Below are 23,027 nucleotides of genomic sequence, written 5' to 3' on the forward strand. Positions count from 1 at the left end.
CGTCCACCTATTGACCAGGTGAGGTGGTAACCTCCTCCACCTATTGACCAGGTGAGGTGGTAACCTCGTCCACCTATTGACCAGGTGAGGTGGTAACCTCCTCCACCTATTGACCAGGTGAGGTGGTAACCTCGTCCACCTATTGACCAGGTGAGGTGGTAACCTCCTCCACCTATTGACCAGGTGAGGTGGTAACCTCGTCCACCTATTGACCAGGTGAGGTGGTAACCTCGTCCACCTAATGACCAGGTGAGGTGGTAACCTCGTCCACCTAATGACCAGGTGAGGTGGTAACCTCGTCCACCTAATGACCAGGTGAGGTGGTAACCTCGTCCACCTAATGACCAGGTGAGGTGGTAACCTCGTCCACCTATTGACCAGGTGAGGTGGTAACCTCGTCCACCTATTGACCAGGTGAGGTGGTAACCTCGTCCACCTAATGACCAGGTGAGGTGGTAACCTCGTCCACCTAATGACCAGGTGAGGTGGTAACCTCGTCCACCTATTGACCAGGTGAGGTGGTAACCTCGTCCACCTATTGACCAGGTGAGGTGGTAACCTCGTCCACCTAATGACCAGGTGAGGTGGTAACCTCCTCCACCTATTGACCAGGTGAGGTGGTAACTTTGTCACGTCCACCTATTGACCAGGTGAGGTGGTAACCTCCACCTATTGACCAGGTGAGGTGGTAACCTCCTCCACCTATTGACCAGGTGAGGTGGTAACCTCCACCTATTGACCAGGTGAGGTGGTAACCTCCTCCACCTATTGACCAGGTGAGGTGGTAACCTTGTCCACCTATTGACCAGTTGAGGTGGTAACTTTGTCACGTCCACCTATTGACCAGGTGAGGTGGTAACCTCCACCTATTGACCAGGTGAGGTGGTAACCTCCTCCACCTATTGACCAGGTGAGGTGGTAACCTCCACCTATTGACCAGGTGAGGTGGTAACCTCCTCCACCTATTGACCAGGTGAGGTGGTAACCTCCACCTATTGACCAGGTGAGGTGGTAACCTCCTCCACCTATTGACCAGGTGAGGTGGTAACCTCCTCCACCTATTGACCAGGTGAGGTGGTAACCTTGTCCACCTATTGACCAGTTGAGGTGGTAACTTTGTCACGTCCACCTATTGACCAGGTGAGGTGGTAACCTCCACCTATTGACCAGGTGAGGTGGTAACCTCCTCCACCTATTGACCAGGTGAGGTGGTAACCTCCACCTATTGACCAGGTGAGGTGGTAACCTCCTCCACCTATTGACCAGGTGAGGTGGTAACCTCCTCCACCTATTGACCAGGTGAGGTGGTAACCTTGTCCACCTATTGACCAGTTGAGGTGGTAACTTTGTCACGTCCACCTATTGACCAGGTGAGGTCACCTGAGGTTCCTGAACGCATCGCTCTCTCTCTCTTCCGGTAAGCGTATTGCATCACTTCCGGTTGCCAGCTTAGCAGCTCGCGATGTCTTCCTCTCCCCCTCCCGCTCCCTCTTGCTCAGAGTGTCTCATGTCTAAACAGAAGTCCACTGAGCACCGCCAACCTCTTCACGTTTCGAACCAGTTTTCCCCACTCAGCGACGCACCCGCTGAGAAACCCACTCTGGTTATAGGTAGCTCCATAGTCAGAAACGTGAAGATAGGGAAGCCAGGGACCAAAGTCATATGCATCCCGGGGGCCAGAGCGGGCGACATTGAATCTTGTTTAAAACTGCTGGCTAAAGATGAGCGTAGTTACAGTAAGATTATAATACACGCCGGCGGTAATGACTCCCGACTGCGGCGGTCGGAGGTCACTAAAATTAATGTGGAATCGGTGTGTACTTATGCCAAGACAATGTCGGACACCGTAGTTTTCTCTGGCCCTCTCCCCAATCTGATCAATGATGACATGTATAGCCGCATGTCGTCATTCAACCGCTGGTTGTCCAGGTGGTGCCCAGCAAACAATGTGGGCTACATAGATAACTGGAGGACTTTCTGGGGAAAGCCTGATCTGATGAGTCCAGACGGCATTCATCCCACTTGGGATGGAGCGCGTCTCATTTCTACAAACATGGCCAAGTTGATTAGCGGACTTAATCCATGACCCAGAGTTCAGATCAGGAAGCAGAAGCAGAGTTGTAGTCTTCCACCCTTCTCTGCACTTCCATTGGAGCAGTTACCCACCCTTAACCTTAACTCTATAGAGACTGTGTCTGTCCCACGGCCACTTAAATTAATTAAATCAAAAGTAACCAGAAGAGGAGTCATCCAAAATAACCTCATACAGGTTAACAACACTACTGCAACAGTGCAACAAAACAAGAGAATTAAATGTGGACTCCTAAATATTAGATCTCTGTCATCTAAAGCTGTATTAGTAAATGATTTAATATCAGACAATCACATTGATTTACTGTGTCTTACTGAAACCTGGCTGAGCAATGAAGAATATGTCAGCCTAAATGAATCAACTCCTCCAAGTCATATCAATACTCACATTCCTGGAGGCACCGGCCGAGGAGGTGGAGTAGCAGCCATCTTTGACTCAAGCCTATTAATGAATCCTAAACCTAAACTAAACTACAACTCATTTGAAAGCCTTGTTCTTAGTCTTTCACATCCAACCTGGAAAACATTACAGCCAATTATATTTGTTATACTGTACCGGCCACCAGGTCCATATTCAGAATTTATATCTGAATTTTCAGAGTGTTTATCAAGTTTAGTCCTTAAAACTGATAAGGTTATTATTGTAGGTGATTTTAATATTCATGTGGATATTGATAATGATTGCCTTAGTGCTGCATTTATCTCATTGTTGGACTCGATTGGCTTCTGTCAGAGAGTACAGAAACCCACTCACTGCTTTGGCCACACCCTCCACCTTGTTCTTGCATGTGGCATTGACATTGAGCATTTGGAGGTCTTCCCACAGAACCCTCTTCTGTCAGACCATTACCTCATAACTTTTGAGTTTATACTCCCGGAGTGTACACCGTTAGTCAAAAGTTTCTACACCAGATGTCTAACTGACAGTGCTGTAGCTAAATTTAAAGAAGCGATTCCTTCTGCATTTGATTCAATACCACGTCTCAATGTGACGGAGGACTCCTGTGCTAACTTTAGTCCGTCCCAGATTGATCATCTTGTCGATAGTGCTACAGGCTCACTGAGAATGACACTAGACTCGATAGCCCCACTGAAGAAAAAGACAGTGAGGCAAAGGAGGTTTGCTCCCTGGTAGAACCCTCAGACCCGCGACCTAAAGCAAACTTCACGAAAGCTTTAAAGTATATGGCGTTCCACCAATCTGGAAGAATCACTCTTAGTTTGGAGAGACAGTCTTAAAACATATAAAAAGGCTCTCCGTAATGCCAGAGCAGCCTATTACTCATCAGTAATAGAGAAAAATAAGAACAACCCCAGGGTTCTCTTTAGCACTGTAGCCAGGCTGACAGAGTCACAGCTCTGTGGAGCCGTGTATTCCTATAGACCTCAGTAGTAATGACTTCATGAACTTCTTCAATGAAAAGATTTGAACTATTAGAGGCAAGATTGATGCTCTCTTGCCCTTAACTACTACCGATCTGTCATCAAGAGGAGTGGCCTTGGAAACGACTGTATGCCCTGGTGTATATTTGGATAGCTTTTCTCCCATTAACCTAGACCAATTGTCCTCAACGGTTTCTACTTCTAAACCGTCTACCTGTCTATTAGACCCCATCCCAACGAGGCTGCTTAAAGACGTGTTGCCTTTAATTGGCACCTCTCTGCTGGATATTGTTAATGTGTCTTTGCTAACAGGCCATGTACCACATTCCTTCAAAGTAGCTGTAATTAAACCTCTCCTGAAGAAGCCCACTCTTAATCCAGAGGTGTTGGCTAACTACAGACCGATCTCTAACCTTCCCTTCCTCTCTAACATCCTTGAGAAAGTAGTCGCAGAAAACACCACAGCACAGAGACAGCACTGGTGAAAATGGCTAATGGCCTTCTAATGCAACAGATAAAGGACTCATCTCTGTACTGGTATTATTAGACCTTAGTGCTGATAAAGGACTCATCTCTGTACTTGTCTTGTTAGACCTTAGTGCTGATAAAGGACTCATCTCCGTACTGGTCTTGTTAGACCTTAGTGCTGATAAAGGACTCATCTCCGTACTGGTCTTATTAGACCTTAGTGCTGATAAAGGACTCATCTCTGTACTGGTCTTGTTAGACTTTAGTGCTGATAAAGGACTCATCTCTGTACTGGTCTTGTTAGACCTTAGTGCTGATAAAGGACTCATCTCCGTACTGGTCTTGTTAGACCTTAGTGCTGATAAAGGACTCATCTCCGTACTGGTCTTGTTAGACCTTAGTGCTGATAAAGGACTCATCTCTGTACTGGTATTATTAGACCTTAGTGCTGATAAAGGACTCATCTCTGTACTGGTCTTGTTAGACTTTAGTGCTGATAAAGGACTCATCTCTGTACTGGTCTTGTTAGACCTTAGTGCTGATAAAGGACTCATCTCCGTACTGGTCTTGTTAGACCTTAGTGCTGATAAAGGACTCATCTCCGTACTGGTCTTGTTAGACCTTAGTGCTGATAAAGGACTCATCTCTGTACTGGTATTATTAGACCTTAGTGCTGATAAAGGACTCATCTCTGTACTGGTCTTGTTAGACTTTAGTGCTGATAAAGGACTCATCTCTGTACTGGTCTTGTTAGACCTTAGTGCTGCGTTCGACACCATTGATCATGACATCCTATTACAGAGACTGGATCAGTCGATTGGCATTTCAGGTACCGCACTAAGTTGGTTTAAATCATATTTATCAGATCGATCTCAGTTTGTATTTGTAAACGATGAAGCCTCAATGACCACCAACGTTAATCACGGAGTTCCACAAGGTTCTGTGCTTGGACCAATTTTATTTACCTTATATATGCTTCCTTTGGGCAATATTATCAGGAAACACTGCATAAACTTTCATTGCTATGCAGACGATACTCAATTATATCTATCGATCAAACCAGAGGAGACCAACCAGCTCGCTAAAATTCAAGAATGTCTTAAAGACATAAAAACATGGATGACCTGCAACTTCCTGATGTTAAACTCAGACAAAACTGAAGTTATTTTACTGGGCCCTGAACACCTCAGAGATCAATTATCTGGTGATGTGGTTTCTGTAGATGGCATTGCCCTGGCATCCAACACCACTGTAAAGAATCTCTAGTTATCTTTGACCCAGACTTGTCCTTTAACTCCACGTTAAGCAAATCTCAAGGATTGCATTTTTTCATCTACATAACATTTCAAAAATCAGGCACATCTTGTCTCAAAAAGATGCAGAAAAGCTGGTTCACACGTTTGTTACTTCCAGACTAGATTACTGCAACTCCTTATTATCAGGCTGCTCTAATAAGTCTCTTAAATCCCTCCAGTTGATCCAGAATGCTGCAGCTCGTGTACTCACAAAAACTAAGAAAAGAGATCACATGACTCCTGTATTAGCTGCTCTGCACTGGCTCCCTGTAAAATCAAGAATCACATTTAAAATTCTTCTCCTCACCTACAAAGCCTTGATTGGTGATGCACCATCATATCTTAAGGAGCTTGTAGTACCATATTGCCCCACTAGAGAGCTGCTCACTAAATGTGGGGCTACTTGTGGTTCCTAGAGTCCTAAAAAGTAGGATGGGAGCCAGAGCCTTCAGTTATCAAGCTCCTCTTTTATGGAACCAGCTTCCACTTTCAGTCCAGGAGGCAGACACAGTCACCTCATTTAAGAATAGACTTAAGACTTTCCTCTTTAATAGCCCTTATAGTTAGGGCTGAATCAGGTTTGCCCTGGTCCAGCCCCTTGATATGCTGCTATAGGCTTATAGGCTGCTGGGGGATGTTTTAGGATACACTGAGCACCTCTCTCCTCTTCTCTCTCTCCTTATGGATGAATTTACATCTCTCCATTGCACCTTATTAACTCTGCTTCCTCCCCGGAGTCGTTGTGACTTCACGTCTCATAGGGTCCATTGGACCTGGAGGTGTCTGATGCTGGTGAACCGGCCTCCCATTGGCCCTGCTGATGCCCCCCCCGCCCCTCCTCTCTACCTCCTTCTGTTTCATGGATTGGAGTTCCATTCATACATTGTCATATTCATGTAATGTGTTTATGTAACTTTGTAAATGCTGATGTGGTAACCTCGTCACTCAACCTGTTACCTGTGGACCAGGTGATGTGGTGACTGTGTCACGTCCACCTATTGACCAGGTGACGTGGTGACCTCATCACGTCCACCTGTTACCTGTGGACCAGGTGACGTGGTAACCTCGTCACTCAACCTGTTACCTGTGGACCAGGTGACGTGGTGACTGTGTCACGTCCACCTGTTACCTGTGGACCAGGTGAAGGGATGACTGTGTCACGTCCACCTGTTACCTGTGGACCAGGTGACGTGGTGACTGTGTCACGTCCACCTGTTACCTGTGGACCAGGTGAAGGGATGACTGTGTCACGTCCACCTGTTACCTGTGGACCAGGTGAAGGGATGACTGTGTCACGTCCACCTGTTACCTGTGGACCAGGTGATGTGGTGACTGTGTCACGTCCACCTGTGTGTGTGTGTGTATGTATAATATGAATATGCTCAATGAAGGAAGTTACTGAAAGTGTTCTGAGGTGCGTTTGTTTTATCCCTCAGGTCGTCCATCGGGGTGGAGTTGCTGAAGAGGATGGGCTGGAAGGAGGGTCAGGGTGTCGGGCCTCGTGTGAAGAGGAAAGCTGGCCGACAGCAGACTGGTATGTCTGAGAGGTCACTTGTGATGTGTGTGTGTGTATGTATGTATGTATGTGTATATGTGTATATATATATATATATATATCCTCTTTCTCTCCTGACAGGAAGCCGACTGTACGGATGTGTGCTGCCCCCTGCTGGATCAGAGGACTCAGAGGGGGTGAGACAGCTGGAGACACGTTCAGACTGACGGACAGACACCTTCGGACAGACACGTTCAGACAGACAGACACGTTCAGACAGACAGACACGTTCAGACTGACGGACAGACACGTTCAGACAGACAGACACGTTCAGACTGACGGACAGACAGGCACAGACTGACGGACAGACACGTTCAGACAGACAGGTTCAGACAGACAGACAGGTACAGACTGACGGACAGACACCTTCGGACAGACACGTTCAGACAGACAGACACGTTCTGACTGACGGACAGACACGTTCAGACAGACAGACACGTTCAGACTGACGGACAGACACGTTCGGACAGACACGTTCAAACAGACGGACAGACACATTCAGACAGACAGGTTCAGTATTGTAATTAATCATAAGAGATTTTTGGATTATTTGTGACGTCAAAGAACAAAAATCTTCGTCCTTTTATTCAGGAGGATGAGGATGAGTTTGCTCCAGAGGACGTTACCTTTGCCCCCAAAGATGTGACTCCGGTGGACTTCAACCCCAGGCTGGGGGTCCAGGGTTTGGGGTACCGCAGTCTGGATCCGGGACTGGCACTGATGGGCCGCAGAGACCCCGAACACATGGACCTGTTCAGGCCTCAGTCTGAGACCAGGAGCCGCCTGTTCGGAGACAAGAGAGGCTGCAGGAGAGGAGGCGTGGCCGGACAGGTGGGAGCTCCGCCCACCACACCAGGTTCTATTAGTCATTGTGACGCTGATGATGCTGTGACTTTTGACCTGCAGGCGTTTGGGGTGGGGGCCCTGGAGGATGATGATGACGAAGAGGTCTACCACAGAGACTCCCTGTCCAGATACGACACGGTGCTGGGGGGGGAAGAGCCTGGAGATGGACTGTACGGCTGGACTGCTCCCCAGCAGTACACCAAGAAAAGAGGTACAACTGGGGGTTCCAGGATTATCTCTGTGTCCAGGAAAGGCCTAGAGGGTCCAGGAAAGTCCAGGAGATGCCTAAATGGTCCAGGAGGGGCCTAGAGGGTCCAGGAAAGTCCAGGAGATGCCTAAATGGTCCAGGAGGGGCATAGAGGGTCCAGGAGGGGCATAGAGGGTCCAGGAGAGGCATGGAGGGTCCTAGAGTGGGCTCCCTTATTATCTCCATAATACAGCGGTGATGCCCCTAGTGGACACCAGGAGAACAACATGTATTATCTCTATAATACAGAGTTAATGCCCCTAGTGGACACCAGGAGAACAACATGTAGTATCTCTATAATACAGAGTTAATGCCCCTAGTGGACACCAGGAGAACAACATGTAGTATCTCTATAATACAGAGTTAATGCCCCTAGTGGACACCAGGAGAATAACATGTAGTATCTCTATAATACAGAGTTAATGCCCCTAGTGGACACCAGGAGAACATGTATTATCTCTATAATACAGTATTGGTGCCCCTAGTGGACACCAGGAGAACAACATGTATTATCTCTATAATACAGAGTTAATGCCCCTAGTGGACACCAGGAGAACAACATGTATTATCTCTATAATACAGAGTTAATGACCCTAGTGGACACCAGGAGAACAACATGTATTATCTCTATAATACAGTATTGATGCCCCTAGTGGACACCAGGAGAACATGTATTATCTCTATAATACAGAGTTAATGCCCCTAGTGGACACCAGGAGAACAACATGTATTATCTCTATAATACAGTATTAATGCCCCTAGTGGACACCAGGAGAACAACATATAGTATCTCTATAATACAGTATTGATGCCCCTAGTGAACACCAGGAGAACAACATGTATTATCTCTATAATACAGAGTTAATGCCCCTAGTGGACACCAGGAGAACAACATGTATTATCTCTATAATACAGTATTGATGCCCCTAGTGGACACCAGGAGAACAACATGTATTATCTCTATAATACAGAGTTAATGCCCCTAGTGGACACCAGGAGAACAACATGTATTATCTCTATAATACAGAGTTAATGCCCCTAGTGGACACCAGGAGAACAACATGTATTATCTCTATAATACAGAGTTAATGCCCCTAGTGGACACCAGGAGAACAACATGTATTATCTCTATAATACAGAGTTAATGCCCCTAGTGGTCACCAGGAGAACAACATGTAGAACCACATGTATTATCTCTATAATACAGAGTTAATGCCCCTGGTGGACACCAAGAGAACAACATGTATTATCTCTATAATATAGAGTTAATGCCCCTAGTGGACACCAGGAGAACAACATGTAGTATCTCTATAATACAGAGTTAATGCCCCTAGCGGACACCAGGAGAACAACATGTAGTATCTCTATAATACAGTATTGATGCCCCTAGTGGACACCAGGAGAACAACATGTATTATCTCTATAATACAGTATTAATGCCCCTTGTGGACACCAGGAGAATAACATGTAGTATCTCTATAATACAGTATTGATGCCCCTAGTGGACACCAGGAGAACAACATGTATTATCTCTATAATACAGTATTGATGCCCCTAGTGGACACCAGGAGAGCAACATGTATTATCTCTATAATACAGTATTGATGCCCCTAGTGGACACCAGGAGAACAACATGTATTATCTCTATAATACAGTATTAATGCCCCTAGTGGACACCAGGAGAACAACATGTATTATCTCTATAATACAGAGTTAATGCCCCTAGTGGACACCAGGAGAACAACATGTATTATCTCTATAATACAGAGTTAATGCCCTAGTGGACACCAGGAGAACAACATGTATTATCTCTATAATACAGTATTAATGCCCCTAGTGGACACCAGGAGAACAACATGTATTATCTCTATAATACAGAGTTAATGCCCCTAGTGGACACCAGGAGAACAACATGTATTATCTCTATAATACAGAGTTAATGCCCTAGTGGACAGCAGGAGAACAACATGTAGTATCTCTATAATACAGTATTGATGCCCCTAGTGGACACCAGGAGAACAACATGTAGAACAACATGTATTATCTCTATAATACAGAGTTAATGCCCCTAGTGGTCACCAGGAGAACAACATGTAGAACCACATGTATTATCTCTATAATACAGAGTTAATGCCCCTGGTGGACACCAAGAGAACAACATGTATTATCTCTATAATATAGAGTTAATGCCCCTAGTGGACACCAGGAGAACAACATGTAGTATCTCTATAATACAGAGTTAATGCCCCTAGCGGACACCAGGAGAACAACATGTAGTATCTCTATAATACAGTATTGATGCCCCTAGTGGACACCAGGAGAACAACATGTATTATCTCTATAATACAGTATTAATGCCCCTTGTGGACACCAGGAGAATAACATGTAGTATCTCTATAATACAGTATTGATGCCCCTAGTGGACACCAGGAGAACAACATGTATTATCTCTATAATACAGTATTAATGCCCCTAGTGGACACCAAGAGAATAACATGTATTATCTCTATAATACAGTATTGATGCCCCTAGTGGACACCAGGAGAACAACATGTAGTATCTCTATAATACAGTATTAATGCCCCTAGTGGACACCAGGAGAACAACATGTATTATCTCTATAATATAGAGTTAATGCCCCTAGTGGACACCAGGAGAACAACATGTATAATCTCTATAATACAGTATTAATGCCCCTAGTGGACACCAGGAGAACAACATGTATTATCTTTATAATACAGAGTTAATGCCCCTAGTGGACACCAGGAGAACAACATGTATTATCTCTATAATATAGAGTTAATGCCCCTAGTGGACACCAGGAGAACAACATGTATTATCTCTATAATATAGAGTTAATGCCCCTAGTGGACACCAGGAGAACAACATGTATTATCTCTATAATATAGAGTTAATGCCCCTAGTGGACACCAGGAGAACAACATGTATTATCTCTATAATATAGAGTTAATGCCCCTAATGGACACCAGGAGAACAACATGTAGTATATCTATAATATAGAGTTAATGCCCCTAGCGGACACCAGGAGAACAACATGTATTATCTCTATAATATAGAGTTAATGCCCCTAGTGGACACCAGGAGAACAACATGTATTATCTCTATAATACAGTATTGATGCCCCTAGTGGACACCAGGAGAACATATATTATCTCTATAATACAGTATTAATGCCCCTAGTGGACACCAGGAGAACAACATGTATTATCTCTATAATACAGTATTAATGCCCCTTGTGGACACCAGGAGAATAACATGTAGTATCTCTATAATACAGTATTGATGCCCCTAGTGGACACCAGGAGAACAACATGTATTATCTCTATAATACAGTATTAATGCCCCTAGTGGACACCAAGAGAATAACATGTATTATCTCTATAATACAGTATTGATGCCCCTAGTGGACACCAGGAGAACAACATGTATTATTTTTATAATACAGTATTAATGCCCCTAGTGGACACCAGGAGAACAACGTGTATTATCTTTATAATACAGCATTAATGCCCCTAATGGACACCAGGAGAACAACATGTATTATCTCTATAATATAGAGTTAATGCCCCTAGCGGACACCAGGAGAACAACATGTATTATCTCTATAATATAGAGTTAATGCCCCTAGTGGACACCAGGAGAATAACATGTATTATCTCTATAATATAGAGTTAATGCCCCTAGTGGACACCAGGAGAACAACATGTATTATCTCTATAATATAGAGTGAATGCCCCTAGTGGACACCAGGAGAACAACATGTATTATCTCTATAATATACAGTGAATGCCCCTAGTGGACACCAGGAGAACAACATGTATTATCTCTATAATATAGAGTTAATGCCCCTAGTGGACACCAGGAGAACAACATGTATTATCTCTATAATACAGTATTGATGCCCCTAGTGGACACCAGGAGAACATATATTATCTCTATAATACAGTATTAATGCCCCTAGTGGACACCAGGAGAACAACATGTATTATCTCTATAATACAGTATTGATGCCCCTAGTGGACACCAGGAGAACATATATTATCTCTATAATATAGAGTTAATGCCCCTAGTGGACACCATGAGAACAACATGTATTATCTCTATAATACAGTATTGATGCCCCTAGTGGACACCAGGAGAACATATATTATCTCTATAATACAGTATTAATGCCCCTAGTGGACACCAGGAGAACAACATGTATTATCTCTATAATATAGAGTTAATGCCCCTAGTGGACACCAGGAGAACAACATGTATTATCTCTATAATATAGAGTTAATGCCCCTAATGGACACCAGGAGAACAACATGTAGTATATCTATAATATAGAGTTAATGCCCCTAGCGGACACCAGGAGAACAACATGTATTATCTCTATAATATAGAGTTAATGCCCCTAATGGACACCAGGAGAACAACATGTAGTATATCTATAATATAGAGTTAATGCCCCTAGCGGACACCAGGAGAACAACATGTATTATCTCTATAATATAGAGTTAATGCCCCTAGTGGACACCAGGAGAACAACATGTATTATCTCTATAATACAGTATTGATGCCCCTAGTGGACACCAGGAGAACATATATTATCTCTATAATACAGTATTAATGCCCCTAGTGGACACCAGGAGAACAACATGTAGTATCTCTATAATATAGAGTGAATGCCCCTAGTGGACACCAGGAGAACAACATGTATTATCTCTATAATACAGTATTGATGCCCCTAGTGGACACCAGGAGAACATATATTATCTCTATAATACAGTATTAATGCCCCTAGTGGACACCAGGAGAACAACATGTATTATCTCTATAATACAGTATTGATGCCCCTAGTGGACACCAGGAGAACATGTATTATCTCTATAATACAGAGTTAATGCCCCTAGGGGACACCAGGAGAACAACATATAGTATCTCTATAATACAGTATTGATGCCCCTAGTGGACACCAGGAGAACAACATGTAGTATCTCTATAATACAGTATTGATGCCCCTAGTGGACACCAGGAGAACAACATGTATTATCTCTATAATACAGTATTGATGCCCCTAGTGGACACCAGGAGAACAACATGTATTATCTCTAATACAGAGTTAATGCCCCTAGTGGACACCAGGAGAACAACATGTATTATCTCTATAATACAGAGTTAATGCCCCTAGTGGACACCAGGAGAACAACATGTATTATCTCTATAATACAGTATTGATGCCCCTAGTGGACACCAGGAGAGCAACATGTATTATCTCTATAATACAGTATTGATGCCCCTAGTGGACAGCAGGAGAACAACATGTAGTATCTCTATAATACAGTATTAATGCCCCTAGTGGACACCAGGAGAACAACATGTATTATCTCTATAATACAGAGTTAATGCCCCTAGTGGACACCAGGAGAACAACATGTATTATCTCTATAATACAGAGTTAATGCCCTAGTGGACACCAGGAGAACAACATGTATTATCTCTATAATACAGTATTAATGCCCCTAGTGGACAGCAGGAGAACAACATGTAGTATCTATATAATACAGTATTGATGCCCCTAGTGGACACCAGGAGAACAACATGTAGAACAACATGTATTATCTCTATAATACAGAGTTAATGCCCCTAGTGGTCACCAGGAGAACAACATGTAGAACCACATGTATTATCTCTATAATACAGAGTTAATGCCCCTAGTGGACACCAAGAGAACAACATGTATTATCTCTATAATATAGAGTTAATGCCCCTAGTGGACACCAGGAGAACAACATGTAGTATCTCTATAATACAGAGTTAATGCCCCTAGCGGACACCAGGAGAACAACATGTAGTATCTCTATAATACAGTATTGATGCCCCTAGTGGACACCAGGAGAACAACATGTATTATCTCTATAATACAGTATTAATGCCCCTTGTGGACACCAGGAGAATAACATGTAGTATCTCTATAATACAGTATTGATGCCCCTAGTGGACACCAGGAGAACAACATGTATTATCTCTATAATACAGTATTAATGCCCCTAGTGGACACCAAGAGAATAACATGTATTATCTCTATAATACAGTATTGATGCCCCTAGTGGACACCAGGAGAACAACATGTATTATCTCTATAATACAGTATTAATGCCCCTAGTGGACACCAGGAGAACAACGTGTATTATCTTTATAATACAGCATTAATGCCCCTAATGGACACCAGGAGAACAACATGTATTATCTCTATAATATAGAGTTAATGCCCCTAGCGGACACCAGGAGAACAACATGTATTATCTCTATAATATAGAGTTAATGCCCCTAGTGGACACCAGGAGAATAACATGTATTATCTCTATAATATAGAGTTAATGCCCCTAGTGGACACCAGGAGAACAACATGTATTATCTCTATAATATAGAGTGAATGCCCCTAGTGGACACCAGGAGAACAACATGTATTATCTCTATAATATACAGTGAATGCCCCTAGTGGACACCAGGAGAACAACATGTATTATCTCTATAATATAGAGTTAATGCCCCTAGTGGACACCAGGAGAACAACATGTATTATCTCTATAATACAGTATTGATGCCCCTAGTGGACACCAGGAGAACATATATTATCTCTATAATACAGTATTAATGCCCCTAGTGGACACCAGGAGAACAACATGTATTATCTCTATAATACAGTATTGATGCCCCTAGTGGACACCAGGAGAACATATATTATCTCTATAATATAGAGTTAATGCCCCTAGTGGACACCATGAGAACAACATGTATTATCTCTATAATACAGTATTGATGCCCCTAGTGGACACCAGGAGAACATATATTATCTCTATAATACAGTATTAATGCCCCTAGTGGACACCAGGAGAACAACATGTATTATCTCTATAATATAGAGTTAATGCCCCTAGTGGACACCAGGAGAACAACATGTATTATCTCTATAATATAGAGTTAATGCCCCTAATGGACACCAGGAGAACAACATGTAGTATATCTATAATATAGAGTTAATGCCCCTAGCGGACACCAGGAGAACAACATGTATTATCTCTATAATATAGAGTTAATGCCCCTAATGGACACCAGGAGAACAACATGTAGTATATCTATAATATAGAGTTAATGCCCCTAGCGGACACCAGGAGAACAACATGTATTATCTCTATAATATAGAGTTAATGCCCCTAGTGGACACCAGGAGAACAACATGTATTATCTCTATAATACAGTATTGATGCCCCTAGTGGACACCAGGAGAACATATATTATCTCTATAATACAGTATTAATGCCCCTAGTGGACACCAGGAGAACAACATGTATTATCTCTATAATATAGAGTGAATGCCCCTAGTGGACACCAGGAGAACAACATGTAGTATCTCTATAATATAAAGTTAATGCCCCTAGCGGACACCAGGAGAACAACATGTATTATCTCTATAATACAGTATTGATGCCCCTAGTGGACACCAGGAGAACATATGTTATCTCTATAATACAGTATTAATGCCCCTAGTGGACACCAGGAGAACAACATGTATTATCTCTATAATATAGAGTTAATGCCCCTAATGGACACCAGGAGAACAACATGTAGTATATCTATAATATAGAGTTAATGCCCCTAGCGGACACCAGGAGAACAACATGTATTATCTCTATAATATAGAGTTAATGCCCCTAGTGGACACCAGGAGAACAACATGTATTATCTCTATAATACAGTATTGATGCCCCTAGTGGACACCAGGAGAACATATATTATCTCTATAATACAGTATTAATGCCCCTAGTGGACACCAGGAGAACAACATGTATTATCTCTATAATATAGAGTTAATGCCCCTAGTGGACACCAGGAGAACAACATGTATTATCTCTATAATACAGTATTGATGCCCCTAGTGGACACCAGGAGAACATATATTATCTCTATAATACAGTATTAATGCCCCTAGTGGACACCAGGAGAACAACATGTATTATCTCTATAATATAGAGTTAATGCCCCTAGTGGACACCAGGAGAACAACATGTATTATCTCTATAATACAGTATTGATGCCCCTAGTGGACACCAGGAGAACAACATGTATTATCTCTATAATACAGAGTTAACGCCCCTAGTGGACACCAGGAGAACAACATGTATTATCTCTATAATACAGTATTGATGCCCCTAGTGGACACCAGGAGAACAACATGTATTATCTCTATAATACAGTATTAATGCCCCTAGTGGACACAAGGAGAACAACATGTATTATCTCTATAATACAGTATTAATGCCCCTAGTGGACACAAGGAGAACAACATGTATTATCTATATAATACAGTATTGATGCCCCTAGTGGACACCAGGAGAACAACATGTATTATCTCTATAATACAGTATTGATGCCCCTAGTGGACACCAGGAGAACAACATGTATTATCTCTATAATACAGTATTGATGCCCCTAGTGGACACCAGGAGAACATGTATTATCTCTATAATACAGAGTTAATGCCCCTAGGGGACACCAGGAGAACAACATGTAGTATCTCTATAATACAGTATTGATGCCCCTAGTGGACACCAGGAGAACAACATGTAGTATCTCTATAATACAGTATTGATGCCCCTTGTGGACACCAGGAGAACAACATGTATTATCTCTATAATACAGTATTGATGCCCCTAGTGGACACCAGGAGAACAACATGTATTATCTCTAATACAGAGTTAATGCCCCTAGTGGACACCAGGAGAACAACATGTATTATCTCTATAATACAGAGTTAATGCCCCTAGTGGACACCAGGAGAACAACATGTATTATCTCTATAATACAGTATTGATGCCCCTAGTGGACACCAGGAGAGCAACATGTATTATCTCTATAATACAGTATTGATGCCCCTAGTGGACAGCAGGAGAACAACATGTAGTATCTCTATAATACAGTATTAATGCCCCTAGTGGACACCAGGAGAACAACATGTATTATCTCTATAATACAGAGTTAATGCCCCTAGTGGACACCAGGAGAACAACATGTATTATCTCTATAATACAGAGTTAATGCCCTAGTGGACACCAGGAGAACAACATGTATTATCTCTATAATACAGTATTAATGCCCCTAGTGGACACCAGTAGAACAACATGTATTATCTCTATAATACAGAGTTAATGCCCCTAGTGGACACCAGGAGAACAACATGTATTATTTCTATAATACAGAGTTAATGCCCTAGTGGACACCAGGAGAACAACATGTATTATCTCTATAATACAGTATTAATGCCCCTAGTGGACAGCAGGAGAACAACATGTAGTATCTCTATAATACAGTATTGATGCCCCTAGTGGACACCAGGAGAACAACATGTAGAACAACATGTATTATCTCTATAATACAGAGTTAATGCCCCTAGTGGTCACCAGGAGAACAACATGTAGAACCACATGTATTATCTCTATAATACAGAGTTAATGCCCCTAGTGGACACCAAGAGAACAACATGTATTATCTCTATAATATAGAGTTAATGCCCCTAGTGGACACCAGGAGAACAACATGTAGTATCTCTATAATACAGAGTTAATGCCCCTAGCGGACACCAGGAGAACAACATGTAGTATCTCTATAATACAGTATTGATGCCCCTAGTGGACACCAGGAGAACAACATGTATTATCTCTATAATAGAGTATTGATGCCCCTAGTGGACAGCAGGAGAACAACATGTATTATCTCTATAATACAGTATTGATGCCCCTAGTGGACACCAGGAGAACAACATGTATTATCTCTATAATACAGTATTAATGCCCCTTGTGGACACCAGGAGAATAACATGTAGTATCTCTATAATACAGTATTGATGCCCCTAGTGGACACCAGGAGAACAACATGTATTATCTCTATAATACAGTATTAATGCCCCTAGTGGACACCAAGAGAATAACATGTATTATCTCTATAATACAGTATTGATGCCCCTAGTGGACACCAGGAGAACAACATGTATTATCTCTATAATACAGTATTAATGCCCCTAGTGGACACCAGGAGAACAACATGTATTATCTCTATAATATAGAGTTAATGCCCCTAGTGGACACCATGAGAACAACATGTATTATCTCTATAATACAGTATTAATGCCCCTAGTGGACACCAGGAGAACAACATGTATTATCTCTATAATATAGAGTTAATGCCCCTAATGGACACCAGGAGAACAACATGTAGTATATCTATAATATAGAGTTAATGCCCCTAGCGGACACCAGGAGAACAACATGTATTATCTCTATAATATAGAGTTAATGCCCCTAGTGGACACCAGGAGAACAACATGTATTATCTCTATAATACAGTATTGATGCCCCTAGTGGACACCAGGAGAACAACATGTATTATCTCTATAATACAGTATTGATGCCCCTAGCGGACACCAGGAGAACAACATGTATTATCTCTATAATATAGAGTTAATGCCCCTAGTGGACACCAGGAGAACAACATGTATTATCTCTATAATATAGAGTTAATGCCCCTAGTGGACACCAGGAGAATAACATGTATTATCTCTATAATATAGAGTTAATGCCCCTAGTGGACACCAGGAGAACAACATGTATTATCTCTATAATACAGAGTGAATGCCCCTAGTGGACACCAGGAGAACAACATGTATTATCTCTATAATATAGAGTGAATGCCCCTAGTGGACACCAGGAGAATAACATGTATTATCTCTATAATATAGAGTTAATGCCCCTAGTGGACACCAGGAGAACAACATGTATTATCTCTATAATACAGAGTGAATGCCCCTAGTGGACACCAGGAGAACAACATGTATTATCTCTATAATATAGAGTGAATGCCCCTAGTGGACACCAGGAGAACAACATGTATTATCTCTATAATATAGAGTTAATGCCCCTAGTGGACACCAGGAGAACATGTATTATCTCTATAATACAGAGTTAATGCCCCTAGGGGACACCAGGAGAACAACATGTAGTATCTCTATAATACAGTATTGATGCCCCTAGTGGACACCAGGAGAACAACATGTAGTATCTCTATAATACAGTATTGATGCCCCTTGTGGACACCAGGAGAACAACATGTATTATCTCTATAATACAGTATTGATGCCCCTAGTGGACACCAGGAGAACAACATGTATTATCTCTAATACAGAGTTAATGCCCCTAGTGGACACCAGGAGAACAACATGTATTATCTCTATAATACAGAGTTAATGCCCCTAGTGGACACCAGGAGAACAACATGTATTATCTCTATAATACAGTATTGATGCCCCTAGTGGACACCAGGAGAGCAACATGTATTATCTCTATAATACAGTATTGATGCCCCTAGTGGACAGCAGGAGAACAACATGTAGTATCTCTATAATACAGTATTAATGCCCCTAGTGGACACCAGGAGAACAACATGTATTATCTCTATAATACAGAGTTAATGCCCCTAGTGGACACCAGGAGAACAACATGTATTATCTCTATAATACAGAGTTAATGCCCTAGTGGACACCAGGAGAACAACATGTATTATCTCTATAATACAGTATTAATGCCCCTAGTGGACACCAGTAGAACAACATGTATTATCTCTATAATACAGAGTTAATGCCCCTAGTGGACACCAGGAGAACAACATGTATTATTTCTATAATACAGAGTTAATGCCCTAGTGGACACCAGGAGAACAACATGTATTATCTCTATAATACAGTATTAATGCCCCTAGTGGACAGCAGGAGAACAACATGTAGTATCTCTATAATACAGTATTGATGCCCCTAGTGGACACCAGGAGAACAACATGTAGAACAACATGTATTATCTCTATAATACAGAGTTAATGCCCCTAGTGGTCACCAGGAGAACAACATGTAGAACCACATGTATTATCTCTATAATACAGAGTTAATGCCCCTAGTGGACACCAAGAGAACAACATGTATTATCTCTATAATATAGAGTTAATGCCCCTAGTGGACACCAGGAGAACAACATGTAGTATCTCTATAATACAGAGTTAATGCCCCTAGCGGACACCAGGAGAACAACATGTAGTATCTCTATAATACAGTATTGATGCCCCTAGTGGACACCAGGAGAACAACATGTATTATCTCTATAATAGAGTATTGATGCCCCTAGTGGACAGCAGGAGAACAACATGTATTATCTCTATAATACAGTATTGATGCCCCTAGTGGACACCAGGAGAACAACATGTATTATCTCTATAATACAGTATTAATGCCCCTTGTGGACACCAGGAGAATAACATGTAGTATCTCTATAATACAGTATTGATGCCCCTAGTGGACACCAGGAGAACAACATGTATTATCTCTATAATACAGTATTAATGCCCCTAGTGGACACCAAGAGAATAACATGTATTATCTCTATAATACAGTATTGATGCCCCTAGTGGACACCAGGAGAACAACATGTATTATCTCTATAATACAGTATTAATGCCCCTAGTGGACACCAGGAGAACAACATGTATTATCTCTATAATATAGAGTTAATGCCCCTAGTGGACACCATGAGAACAACATGTATTATCTCTATAATACAGTATTAATGCCCCTAGTGGACACCAGGAGAACAACATGTATTATCTCTATAATATAGAGTTAATGCCCCTAATGGACACCAGGAGAACAACATGTAGTATATCTATAATATAGAGTTAATGCCCCTAGCGGACACCAGGAGAACAACATGTATTATCTCTATAATATAGAGTTAATGCCCCTAGTGGACACCAGGAGAACAACATGTATTATCTCTATAATACAGTATTGATGCCCCTAGTGGACACCAGGAGAACAACATGTATTATCTCTATAATACAGTATTGATGCCCCTAGTGGACACCAGGAGAACAACATGTATTATCTCTATAATATAGAGTTAATGCCCCTAGTGGACACCAGGAGAACAACATGTATTATCTCTATAATATAGAGTTAATGCCCCTAGTGGACACCAGGAGAATAACATGTATTATCTCTATAATATAGAGTTAATGCCCCTAGTGGACACCAGGAGAACAACATGTATTATCTCTATAATACAGAGTGAATGCCCCTAGTGGACACCAGGAGAACAACATGTATTATCTCTATAATATAGAGTGAATGCCCCTAGTGGACACCAGGAGAATAACATGTATTATCTCTATAATATAGAGTTAATGCCCCTAGTGGACACCAGGAGAACAACATGTATTATCTCTATAATACAGAGTGAATGCCCCTAGTGGACACCAGGAGAACAACATGTATTATCTCTATAATATAGAGTGAATGCCCCTAGTGGACACCAGGAGAACAACATGTATTATCTCTATAATATAGAGTTAATGCCCCTAGTGGACACCAGGAGAACAACATGTATTATCTCTATAATATAGAGTTAATGCCCCTAATGGACACCAGGAGAACAACATGTAGTATATCTATAATATAGAGTTAATGCCCCTAGCGGACACCAGGAGAACAACATGTATTATCTCTATAATATAGAGTTAATGCCCCTAGTGGACACCAGGAGAACAACATGTATTATCTCTATAATACAGTATTGATGCCCCTAGTGGACACCAGGAGAACATATATTATCTCTATAATACAGTATTAATGCCCCTAGTGGACACCAGGAGAACAACATGTATTATCTCTATAATATAGAGTGAATGCCCCTAGTGGACACCAGGAGAACAACATGTATTATCTCTATAATATAGAGTTAATGCCCCTTGTGGACACCAGGAGAACAACATGTATTATCTCTATAATATAGAGTTAATGCCCCTAATGGACACCAGGAGAACAACATGTAGTATATCTATAATATAGAGTTAATGCCCCTAGCGGACACCAGTATAACAACATGTATTATCTCTATAATATAGAGTTAATGCCCCTAGTGGACACCAGGAGAACAACATGTATTATCTCTATAATACAGTATTGATGCCCCTAGTGGACACCAGGAGAACATATATTATCTCTATAATACAGTATTAATGCCCCTAGTGGACACCAGGAGAACAACATGTATTATCTCTATAATATAGAGTTAATGCCCCTAGTGGACACCAGGAGAACAACATGTATTATCTCTATAATATAGAGTTAATGCCCCTAATGGACACCAGGAGAAAAACATGTAGTATATCTATAATATAGAGTTAATGCCCCTAGCGGACACCAGGAGAACAACATGTATTATCTCTATAATACAGTATTGATGCCCCTAGTGGACACCAGGAGAACATATATTATCTCTATAATACAGTATTAATGCCCCTAGTGGACACCAGGAGAACAACATGTATTATCTCTATAATATAGAGTTAATGCCCCTAGTGGACACCAGGAGAACAACATGTATTATCTCTATAATATAGAGTTAATGCCCCTAGTGGACACCAGGAGAACAACATGTATTATCTCTACAATACAGTATTGATGCCCCTAGTGGACACCAGGAGAACAACATGTATTATCTCTATAATACAGTATTAATGCCCCTAGTGTACACAAGGAGAACAACATGTATTATCTCTATAATACAGTATTAATGCCCCTAGTGGACACAAGGAGAACAACATGTATTATCTCTATAATACAGTATTGATGCCCCTAGTGGACACCAGGAGAACAACATGTATTATCTCTATAATACAGTATTGATGCCCCTAGTGGACACCAGGAGAACAACATGTATTATCTCTATAATACAGTATTGATGCCCCTAGTGGTTACCAGGAGAACAACATGTATTATCTCTATAATACAGAGTTAACGCCCCTAGTGGACACCAGGAGAACAACATGTATTATCTCTACAATACAGTATTGATGCCCCTAGTGGACACCAGGAGAACAACATGTATTATCTCTATAATACAGTATTAATGCCCCTAGTGGACACAAGGAGAACAACATGTATTATCTCTATAATACAGTATTGATGCCCCTAGTGGACACCAGGAGAACAACATGTATTATCTCTAATACAGAGTTAATGCCCCTAGTGGACACC

The 23,027-nt window shown here is 41.6% G+C and overlaps 1 protein-coding gene across 3 annotated transcripts in view; it reads left to right on the forward strand.

Moving 5' to 3' along the window:
- The window catches only part of gpatch1 (G patch domain containing 1), a 53,850-nt gene that overhangs the window by 2,659 nt on the left and 28,164 nt on the right, over positions 1-23,027 (forward strand). For all 3 annotated transcript variants that reach the window (XM_034529529.1, XM_034529530.1, XM_034529532.1), the window contains exons 5-8: positions 6,674-6,771; positions 6,874-6,929; positions 7,384-7,623; positions 7,699-7,849. In XM_034529529.1, coding sequence (XP_034385420.1) covers positions 6,674-6,771; positions 6,874-6,929; positions 7,384-7,623; positions 7,699-7,849 — 545 coding nt within the window. The remainder of the gene's footprint in view (positions 1-6,673; positions 6,772-6,873; positions 6,930-7,383; positions 7,624-7,698; positions 7,850-23,027) is intronic.

Source organism: Cyclopterus lumpus, chromosome 3 (genome assembly GCF_009769545.1).
Source record: "Cyclopterus lumpus isolate fCycLum1 chromosome 3, fCycLum1.pri, whole genome shotgun sequence".
NCBI lineage: Eukaryota > Metazoa > Chordata > Actinopteri > Perciformes > Cyclopteridae > Cyclopterus > Cyclopterus lumpus.